Source organism: Corvus hawaiiensis, chromosome 1, assembly GCF_020740725.1.
Source record: "Corvus hawaiiensis isolate bCorHaw1 chromosome 1, bCorHaw1.pri.cur, whole genome shotgun sequence".
NCBI classification, from domain to species: Eukaryota; Metazoa; Chordata; class Aves; order Passeriformes; family Corvidae; genus Corvus; species Corvus hawaiiensis.
Window position 1 is genome coordinate 17,967,741 of NC_063213.1, and position 12,022 is coordinate 17,979,762.

General features: G+C 40.8%; 1 protein-coding gene across 1 annotated transcript in view; it reads right to left on the reverse strand.

Moving 5' to 3' along the window:
- KIAA1217 (KIAA1217 ortholog) overlaps window positions 1-12,022 on the reverse strand; it is a 366,730-nt gene that overhangs the window by 343,088 nt on the left and 11,620 nt on the right. Inside the window, exon 2 of the mRNA XM_048294948.1 lies at window positions 2,167-2,264. Within this exon, the coding sequence (XP_048150905.1) occupies window positions 2,167-2,230 (64 nt within the window). The 5' untranslated portion in view covers window positions 2,231-2,264. The remainder of the gene's footprint in view (window positions 1-2,166; window positions 2,265-12,022) is intronic.

The following is a 12,022-nucleotide window of genomic DNA, read 5'->3' on the forward strand; positions in this document are numbered from 1 at the left end:
TTTTCAAGTACTAAACCTACTTAAAAAAAGTGCTTCAGATTCAAAGAAGGTGTCTTGCAGAGACTCAGAGTCTGTCCCTCAGAACTACAAACACAGCAGTAAGGTGAATTTAAACTCAGCCTGTCTCAAGACAACCAGAAATGAATGCAAAGCATGATGAACAGAAAGAGCTTCAAACATTTGAGCTAACAGCATCACAAAACCTGATGACAAGGTAACTCCACTGGTCAGATCTCAAGATGAGAGGAGCAGATTGCTGACATCATCTACCCAAGAGGCAAATAAGAGTACAATCCCTCCAGGGGCACAGATTGCAACCACAGGCCTCAACATGTTTATTGCCTGAACAGGGCCTGGTCATGAGTCCAAGTGATTGTTACCAATGTACTGATGGTGCTCTGCTGACAATGACTTCTCAAGCAGCTTCACATCAACATGGATTACACAACAATTCACATTTCTTCTCAGCAACAGCAGTCACCCATCACTGCTGCAAGTCCTCCCAGAGACATTGCCCCAATGCACCCCCCCTCAGACACCAGAACAACAGCACACAGACAGTGTTTTCAAGATCACAAAGTGGTCCTGTTTAACAAAATCACTTATTAGCCCTGACCATGCAGACAGATCTCTCACCCATGTAGTTTCCACCCCAGGGGAAGGCAGGGCAGCAGGCTCAGACTTCTCTGAATCCGTGGGCATCTAGACAGAAAAGCCTCTTCCTCACAATCATCTTCTCCCAAACAAGATGATGGGACAAGACAGGAAATAATCAGTTAACAACATAGCTTTGAAAGATCATTTCCTGGGAATCAGACAGTTTTTCAAAATCAGCAGAATCTCTACCCATTAATTCAGACACTAACAATGAATGTCCACCACTGGATAAGTGAGCTGGCACTTGCTAAGCAACTACAGTAGTAGACCAAAAATGTAAGTATTTGGCCTTGGGGAAATCAGATATTCAAAATGCATTCTTATCAGAGCCTAAATGAAATCCAAAAGGCAACAGTCCATCAGTAATCTGCAAGTTTCTTAAACCAAAGGTCTGAGGAACTGGTCCCAGCACTGGACTGCATTATCTACATAAAACAGGATAATTTCTTCTCAGCTCTGCTTGGCATATTCAGGTTTCAGACTGCCCAAGACAGTTCTTTGTTGTAGAAAAACCAAGAGAGAATATTTCTTTTCAGGTATGTCTCTCCTTCCTGTCAATTAAAGCAAATGATCAGATGCCAGTGAGTACTTTTTTGTCCTTTCTCTTGGACAGCTGGATTAATTCCTAGAGATTCCCCTTAGACCCATAAGTTTGCCAGGGCTATTAGAAGGATCTAGATCCAGAAGTCCACAGTTCTGTCTAATACCTGACAACCATCCATAAAACCACAAATATTGACATGCAAATATCTAGATTTATTCCCAAATATGAGAATCGTAAGCAGGATTTTCTGTGTCTCAGCAGGATTCCCTAGCAGACATAGTGACCTATACACTGATAAAATCATAAAGAAAGGCCCAAGCCCAACTCAGGCCCTGGAAACAGTCAAATGTCTTCCTCAGAGGGTCAAAGAGGAGGTCCCAGCCACTCACCACACCTTAGTTTTGCAAGAGGGAAATAATACAACTGGAGTACCACATAGTAATTTTTCCATTAACAGGCAGTCCCACCTATCAAATGTTAGCACTACATGGAAGATGTGATGGGGCTCATAGCACATGAAGGAAATCAACAGTGTTCATGACAGAAAAAAATAGGTTTTCCAGAAATTAATTTTTTTAAAGAGGGGAGCAATAGGGCATTTCAGATGCACCTCCTCTAACCCACCTTCCTCACCCCAAGGCTTATCTTCTATGTACATATATATAAAAGAGACAATGAAGACACAACTCACATCTTAGTGAGCATCTCCAAATCTTATCAATTCTGCCTTCATATCCTCCCTATCCATCTAACACATAACCACCTCTCCAGAAGAAACTGCCTCAAAGCATGTCAGAAAAACACATGCGTGCCCAGCATACCATCCTCCAATGCACATGAAGCCAGGAGAGCGTGATAAGACACACAAGAAGGGGCTGATGAGACCAGCCCATGTCACCAGTTTTGTGAAGACAGGAGATGTGGGCGGGCAGCATTTTCCATGCCGAGGATGAGGTTTCACTTACCCAGCTCTCTACAGGGGAGTGCCACGCTCCAGCGGGGCGGCCGGGTGGCTCTGCCATGAGGCATTCCGGGGCATCACAGCACAGGAACTTCAGGAAACCTAAAACAAGAAAAAAGTGAGTCATGAGTGAATGTGCCAAAGCCCCTTTGGAAACCAGCAGTGGTGGCCTCCCACAGACAGCCACAGCTGAAAACCCTGCAAACAACACATCATCGAGGCTGACTAACAAAAACATTGTTTGTTAAAATGCAATTAAAGCTGGAAGTATGAGCAATTTAACAGCTATTCACTTCAGAAAAATATTGCAATGATCTCAAAACCAAGTATTCTTAACGCAGCAGAAATGCCCAGCAGCATCTGGGTGACAGCAAGGAAAGACAGGTCTTTGAGTCCTATTCCCCACACACACGCACCCACTCCCTTGCAGTTGTCTCTGATTGGCAATGTGATTTTTTCCTAAGATTAGAACACCAGGTGGAAGTTGCTGGAGGATCTGTCTGTATGTCAACATAATGAATGCATTCCAGAGGTGGGGAAGCTGTGATGACTGTGATTGACTTTGGTACAGATTGGCCTGCAAAAGGATATAAAATGCTGGAGTCTGGGCCAACTGGTTCCCTAAAGTTGCAGGCAGCTTCCAGGTGGATTGCACCCTCACCCCTTCCCCAGGCAGAGATGTCTGCAGGGTACATCCAGGCTGAAGACAGGGAACACTCATTTTGGACAGGTGAGTAACAGCACTAAGATCCAGTCATGTGCAGAAATAAAATCCAAAAGTAGCCACAGAGGTGGCTTGTAGCCTTGTAATTGTGCACTCTGCAAGCCAAAGACTGCAAACCTGTACATTTCTAATTGAACCTGCTTATGGTATAACCCTTTAGACCTGATCATATTATACACTGCACTGGCAATATTTAGATACTGTATTAGCAATAGATCTAACCACAATCATCTACATAATCAGTGTGATACTTCTTGCACCTGAGTCTTCTCTCTACTACTCTGCCACAAATCATCCAACTTAAAGCATCAGCTACCCTTCCATCACAAGGCAATGCTGACATATGCCCAAAGAAATACTGAGCTCCCAGCATTTGTAAAATTTTATTTCAGCTTTATTTCACCAATATCCATTTCCAAGCTTCATCCATTTGTTAGTTCTAGTCATTTCAAATAAAAAAAATTTATCTAGAAGCAAGAAAATAAAAAAGAACAGTAACATTACCTCTGTCACTCAAGAACAATAGGAGTTTAAAGATTATCAATGCCATTAATGTGATTTAGGTTCAATGTGACAATATCCTGAAATAATGACCGTTGTTAAAAGTACAGCAAACACTTAATGTGGATCTACTGAAAGGCTGAGATATAATTATGCAATTTACCCTTTAATTTGCATCTATGTGGTTTAACGGATATTTCCCAATCTTAAAGACAACATTTCATATTCACAAAGCCTTGTAGTCTGATAAACACAGCCTATGCTCTCTCAAAATTTCAAAACAAAGGTAGTTTTAAGAACACTGCTTAACAGTGGGGAATCATTGGTCACATCTGCAAATGGTTGGCCCCATTTGTGAGCTTCAAACTACCCTAAGAGAAAGCAAAAGGCAGAATCCCAGTGCCTCTGCCTCTCCTGGCTCCAGTTCCCCATCAAAAGGACATGGCACTGGCAAAATGCTCTGGTATTGTCCCCACATCAAGATGCATAAGTGGCATTTTTCAGAACAAGCCCAGACAATCTGTTAGCAAGAATCACAGATTCACATCTAGGATTGAAAGGGCCAAAGTACTTGAACACGTACAAATAAGTGAGCCAGGAGAAAGAAAAGGAGCCAGAGTAGCTGGGTTTATATCTTCAGAATTGAGAATAGCAACACTGCTTATTTAAACCTGAATGCAGTCTATACAATCACTACTGGCAAAATCAAAATCTTTTGTACAGGCTATACTTGATTAAATTAGGATAATTTTCACTATAAAATTGAAAAATAATTACTGGTTTAAAAAATAACAAAATATCCTTTATTTAAAGAGTGCTGTAGTTGGAGGAGAACATAGTTCGTTCTTCATACACAACAGAAGAGACTAAATTGCTTGAACACAAAAGATAACTCAGATTCATCTACCAAGTTGTACCCAGCAACTCTGTAATAATTGCATACAGAACACAAACATGCTTTGTTGAGAGCTCACAATATCTAATCAGCTATAATTCTAAATTTTATTTTCCATTTGCAAATTACCAAGGGAGCAAACTACAGAACAGGGATGTAAAATAATATTCTAGCTGGAGAAATTTTGCTAGCACATAAGCTTCTACCCACCCCTTCCCTAATGCCTGCAAGGCTCTTCTGCTTCTGAACTTATTTCAATTGTTAGTTTCTCTTTGAAGGTATTTCAACTATAATGCAAGCAATGCTCTAATGAATTCTCAGTGCTGTGCTATCTTTCCCAAACAGTTCTTTTACGTCATCTGCAAATTTGGATGCTGAGATGTACTTGCTATACTCATGTGCATCTCTGTTTCTGAGGAATGTCAATATTATCATCAAGTGAGAAGTTCCAAAGTTCCTAAAATTAAAAACAAACAAAAAAAAAAAATAAACACACCCCCCAAAAAGCCCCAAACAGACACCTTCTACAGGTTGATTGTTTACTCACATTAACCTGTTTTGGCAGTTACCCCATCTCATCCTTCTCCACCGGCCCAATTGCTGACTGGCCCTGCACCACTCTCTGGAGCCAGGGGAGGGAAGGGGTTTGCAGGGTCCTGCAAGTGGCACAAACTGGGCAGCACCACACCAATGAACTTCACCCCTCTTCCTCACAAGGTTCATCCTCTGAGTAAGCAGATTTGGTAACTTGCATTCCTCCCCAAACGTGACTCTGCCAACAATAATTTTTCAGATTCACGAGTAGTCGCCCCCATCCTGAACTCCCACAACACCAAGAGCTGCCCTAAAGACATGACGTACTGGATACCTCAGCAGAAAGTAGATGGCAGCTGCCTCATGCTTGGAGCATCCAGCTCTTACTGCTAAGGGACACTTCTGACATTGTCCTATGTCATGCCTTCCCCATGATGGCATCTGAATACATTTTGCCACCAATTAAGGTCCCACTGTGACAAGGACCCTTCTAGAAGGGCAGCAGCAGTGGCAGCATAGCTTATGCCTTTGTCTCCTGCTGCAGCAGTGACAGGGAGACCTTTCAGCTGCATCTGTACACTGAGCCATCCAAAACTAATTTAAGTAAGTTAAAAGGAGAATATTATAAGAGGAGAATAAGAGGCTACTGGTCTGCCTTATGAAACAGATTTTGTTTTAATAGGCTAAAATATGCTTCTTTGAGGCCAGCAGTCAAGGGAGCAAATACCTCACTTTTACCAGCCCAACTGCAAGAGCCATGCCAAGCTCACTGAAAATGCAAAGGCAAACAAAAAGCCAGAAATTCCCTCTATTCCACAACATTCTGACAAGTAATTTATCAATGGATGAAAGAATTAAGCCAAAATTAGCAGTCTTGTTGACGCAGGTGATCATCCTGTGTTCTTTAAAGAAAAGCAAACATTTCCAGGTTGTAAAAGAGCAATGACAAAAACGTCTCTTTTTGTGTAACCAGCAGCTGACAATTTTGTATAATAAATAATGCTGGTTTACAGTAATAAATACAACATCAGCAACACAGCGCAGTTAACATATTAACGCTGACAGAAATTATCTCTGTTCTCTATTAATCTGCATTCTTTACAGATGGTTATTTATAAAAATTAAACATGAAACCGAAAGGTTATCTATGGCCATATTAGCAAACATCTGCTTGTGATTCTGATTTCATGTTTGCATGCTATTCCTGGAAAAGCAACCCTCTTTAAGATGTACCAGATGTGACCAAGTCTTCTTAATCGTAAAATATTAGTTTCAGCAAGATAAAAGTTCAGGGCCAGGAAAGAAATCCCATATTCTGAAAAGAGCAACTGCCTTATACTGCTGCTGTTGAATTCTCCAGAGGAAAAGTGTTTCTGAAGAGAGAAAAGTGCAGTTTCTTTAGTGTGTCACTACAGATAATTACTCTTATTTTTAAATTTGAATCATTCAAATGTATAAACATGGACTCAATTTCAACTTTCAAGCAGAGAAGTTATGCATTACAAGAACTGCATCACCTATTCACTCTCAGGCATGGGAGTGACAGAGTAACATTCAATCTCCAGTGGCAGCAGCTTAAGCAGCCTTCCACAAACTGACTTTAGAGATCTTGACTTGCTCTCCAAATGGCCTCACCATTATCTCTTCTGCTCACAAGAAGAAAGAAACAGTTAACTTTGGAATGGGAAAGTGTTGCAGGCAGCAGATGAGAGCCATAGCAAGCAACATGAGGGAGTTAATGTAGACCAAACCAAAGAGAAATGGGTTGTTCAATTCTTTCTTACCATCTTACTTTAAGCTATTAACTGCTTAACCTATTTCCTAAAAATAATAATTTAAAAAAAGGTTTCTGAACCATCTGATTATTTGTTCATTTTGTTTGATAGCCATACCCTTTGAATGAATAACACTGTTAATGCATAGGACATAAATATAAAAAGAAAAGAAAGGAAATTAACAACATAAAATAGAATAGCTGAAGATGAATTTAATGGCAAATAAAGAGATTAACAATTAAAATTAAATTAGAAATGTTAAAGCTTCTTTATACATCTCAGAAAACCCAAGCTGCCCCAGTCTTTCAAGACTCACATTTTGCTTTTCACTCTCTTGCCCTACTAGTTCACGTGCATCTTCAAGACTCAGATTAAGTCTCCAAGAAGGGAACAAACCATCCTTCGTGGAAAACCCTGGAAGGTACAAGAGTTTGACCATGGTGGCCATGCAGAGAGGCTGGCAGATCCTGCCCCAGAGGTGTGGGGCTGGGGTGCTAACCAAGCCTCTGGCTATCTCAGCCGTGCTCTTCCTGGCACCAGAAAAGGATTTTCATTTGGGCCTGTTGCCCAAAAAATATTTGGGACGTGGAGAAGATTCCTCTCCACCACCACACTAAGCAGAGTAAAAAAACCCAAAAATGTGTAGAAGTGTGGTTTGCCCTCTTCGCTTCCCCTTCCATGAAGCACAAGAATTCCCTCAAGGCACAAATGACACAAAAATCTGTCACCACATATACAAGAGGCAGGTCAGAGAGCTGCCCTGTGAGAAGAGGGCTCTGCTGAGGGGAAAGTTATGCTTCAGTGAGCTATCTAAAACATAGCTAATTGAACTGCATAATTCAACGTAAACTGGGAAGAGCCTGCTTCCACTTCCTAACCATGGACCAAGCAGAGATGGTGCCTGCAGACACAGAACTGAACAGAACACAGAGCACACCTTAAGTCACCCATATAGGAAGGCTCAAGGTCTCTTCCTGCGACAAACAGGCAGTATGATGGAAAATGGCAAAAAAGGACACAGTAGCAATGGAGCAAGGGCAGAGGAATAGAAACACCAGAAATCATTCATTTAATGCAAAAGCACAAGCAGATTTGAAATCCTTCCAAGTCTCTTCAGCTCTGATGTGCGTTTTTGTAAGCAGAAGTATCTCTTAACACACTTTTTGCTTGAAGTGAACTCCTCCTAATGGAAGTCATTTCAATATAGAGCAGAACAGCTTCCATTTTGGATATATGAAAGCATCCAAATGGTGTTTCTCACACACCTCTGCACCTTTGACATCATTTCAGATGCAGCCCAGACAGATGAGCAAGGCACATACACACACAAGTGGTACATTAGCTACAGTGAACAAGAACATCTGCATTTTGCTATGGTACCTTGAAATCAGTAACGTAGCCAAGAAAATAACTGTTTTCAGCAATCAGATAAGTCATAAAGCTATTATTAATTCATATGGTTTCAGTCTCTGTTACTCTTTAAAATTCTTCACGATAGAATCATTTAGGTTGGAAAAGACCTTTGTGGTCATTGACTCCAACCATAAACCTAACTCTGCCAAGTCCCACTTATCCATAGAAATTTAACCATTTAACCATGGCAAAAGCCAAAGAGCAAGAAAAACCTACCATTGGGGAAAGTAACCAAAAGGGCACCATACACTATATAAGAGTCTTGATGGAGACACCTTAAAACTTTGTAGAAAGTTGTCAGTCTGACTACTCCTAGAAAATGCAGAAACTGAGTCATAGAAGAATGCCTAGACTCCTCACCCTGCTGTCAGCAGGGCACAATTGAATTTGTCTTACCCAGTGCTCAATCTGCTAGGAAAGACTTACTAAAAGAATGCTTTTATTTGATGTCTTTGCGTATACATATCAAAATAATGTGATTAATTGACAAATACACAAAGACTGCTTCCCTCTGTTCCTATTGACATTAATATATTCAGAGTAAGTTTCCCAGCACTATCTGGACCACTAATTTTCACACAGGTCTCAAATCAAAGTATGTCAGCAAGACAACTGGTAGCCTTCCTAATATTCATCAAATGTTTTCATTTGAGTAGCACCACTAAAGAGAGGACAGTGGAAACAAAGTGCTATACCCTCCCTCTATTTGCCACACTAACTCAGAGTAGCTGCAGATGGTAAAGCAGTAAAAGACTGGAAGCAAGTCTTCCCTCCAGTGCCCCTGTTATTATCAGCACCAGAGCTGTGTTGATGCTACAGGAGCAGTGGCAAGTTTTCAAAGAAGCTGCAGCATGGACAGGAATGCTTTACACAGCCAAACAGAAATCTTCCTTCCAGTTTCCTCTGGCTTCAGAGAAAAGAAGAAAACTCTAAATCAAGACAATTCATGAGCACATAGTGAAAGGCAGATGCCATGTTTCTACCTGCACTAGAAAACTTCATGATCAAAAATTTCATGTTGGCACAGCTCTGCTGAAGAATCAGCAGAGGATCTGAGCACTTGTTGATGATGCAGCACTGGACAGTGTAAAATCCAAATCTTACCTGCAAATGTAACAACACTGAAATGCACACTGTAGTATGCTAGTGAAGATAGGAGAATTTGCTGAAAGACAGACGCTTCTATTTTAAAGATTATCAGGAATATATTATTAACCAGAAAATCATTAAAATTGTATCACAACTGTAATATCATTATTTCTTGTACTTAAAAATAAAAATGAGAACTCAAAGTTGTTTCTTGCATTTTTTAAAACACAGCTCTTAGTACCAAAAATGCTACTATTAAAGAGCAATTCACAGCTGAACAAAAACCAGTTAATGCAGTGTTCCACTAACCTTCAGAAAAGTTTTTAATATTCAGGATTCTTCCCAGCAGAGTAGGGTTGAGAAATTAATCCTTTTCAAGTTGATTTTCAACAACAGACAAAGGCATGTGTTAGCTGAATTCTATTTATGGCAATCATCCAAGTATCAGATAAAGTTTTCCTGGTTGTGCTTCAGTCATCTCCATTCACAGCTAAAGAGTACTTTTATAAATGTAGACAGACAGTATAAATCCTGTTTCTTGTTTGCATCCAGATCTACACCTCTCAGAAAGCAAAAACATTACATAGTAATTGTCACTTCAAGAAACACACCAGTAATGACTGACTGAAGAGTCCATCCTGTACAGTTGTAAACTCAAGACAAAAACCCAAGAACTCAAAAAAGACTACTAAAATACCACAGTGGACAAGGCAGAGCAACTAAGGGATGACAGAACTGCACGTATGTGAATATAATAAACTGTGCTAAACAGTTAAACACTTCAACAATGTATTTTAAAGGCTTTAGCACATATAAGGAATAGAATTTAAAGGTGCATATTTCTCTCATGAACAACACAAAAGAGGAAGTGGTGGTGGTGTGGAAATCAATCTGTTCACAACACCTTAATAATTAAAAATAAAAAAATCCCAAACCCTAATGTTGCCCTGCTTTAATCTTATAGCATGCAGGAAAATGAACTAAGCTTATGTGTGGAAAGAATCCAAATATGCTACATATGAAAATTCAATTAAGAAATTCAAACAGCTTCATTTTGCCATACAACACTGTTGGATACAGTATTTATAACAATGGCATTTCTTCATTCACGATTCTACACTAAACTGAATTCTAAGGATTCTTGGTTTTCTCCCCATCTTCGCATTCTGTCACTACAAGGATTTCATTTCTCAAATGCTCAAAGAAACCCAAACACATTATGACGAAAGTACATCAATAACAGCTATTTATCAACTGCTTTAAAACATTGCTATGGTTTCAAAATCAAAGTTCACCAGTGTGGGGTATGCCCAGCCCCTGCCCTGGAGCGATATCTGCTGAGATTGCATAATCGGCCAGCAGGACTCCCTGGAAAGGCAACCACTTCTTTAGTCATGGCTAGAAAAGACAGACCCACAATCCTCTGGGAGACCCTGTGCAGATCCCTTGTAACCCATTGGCCCTTACCCCCTGGCACCCATCCCCTGTATCCCTATAAAAGCTAGCCCTCTGCCCCTGTGGGAGAGAGAGCTCTCATCCCTGGCTTTCCCCTTTGCCGGAGTATGGACCAGTAAAGCTACCTTCCGTGCAGAGCAGCCACACGAGCCTCTCGTCTCTCTCTGGCCTGGCCTGGCCTGGAGGCTGCCCTGCAGAGCTGAGCTGAAATCACGAGCTGACAACCACTAAAGAGCTGACAGCCTCTGCAAGGGCCCTCCTAGGCAGCAGCTGAGGGAAGACACCGGGCCTTGGGAAGGCGATTCCTTTCAGGACCATCTCTCCAGACCGGTCACCTCTTCGTGGGTCAGAGCCTCTGACCCCTCACCAGCTGTAATACACCAGAAACAGAGAGGTGATGCAGTGCTCCTGTTCACGTCAGTCATGCTGGTTCCTTAAGTGCAATGCACCATTCAAATTCAGATGCACACAAGTCCACCTGACCCTCAGTTTATTTTTGTCATCTCTTACATTTTCTGTAGAACAAGAAAGGCAACAGCAGCAATGTAAGAATATAGGCACTTTTTCCTTTTGAGGTTACACCACAATACTTGACATGAAGAACTAAAGCATAGAGGTATTCAGACAGATTGTCCCTACATTGCAGCTGCTCAGGTTCAGTATTTTATTATGACCTGGGATGTAGAGGCTATGTTTGTGAGATTTGATGTGTTCTAGTAGTTCCTAGCATGATGTTTAGCATCTTGAGCCCACAAACCATCTTCACATTTCACCTTTACTCATTTTAGTAAAACACTGTTATTAAAAGGTATTTTCTTTCATCATCCCCAAAGGTGAGAAATGTTTATGTTTCATGCCACCATTTTGGTTTCTACTTATAACTCAACTACTGTGTTTGATAACAAACATAATTTTTGAAAAGAAACATGAAGTATTGTTTAACAAACAGTACTTCATGGTACAGTTAAAAGAAATCTACGCTGAAAGCCTGACACCTGTAACACCACTGCTAATAAAATCAAATATATGAAACAGATGTGTTGCATAAAAGCAATGGAGCTCAAAACCCTTGTATCACACCAGCTTCTCTCTCTGGTATCACAAGATCCTGGATTAAGAGATAAAACTGTATTGCATAAAGCAATGGGAGACAGCATGGATGCTTCACTCATTTCATACAGTCAGAAGGGAGCTCAAAGCACGGCACCAGTCCCAGACTTCCTGCTCAGCTTTTTGTCACATTTAGCACCAACAACAACTCCTTTGAACATGCTCATGATGGAAACTGGAAGGGGATGGGACGGAGGCGGGGAAGAGGATTATATTAAAAAAAAAAAAAAGCACCCTTTTTAGTAAGAGACTGAACGGTATAGCAGAAGAATGTCTTACGGACAGCATTTCTTCAAAATAAGCTTTCATCAAGCACAAGGTGATACAATTCCATCTCAGGCTCTGCATCTACAGGCCATTTGTT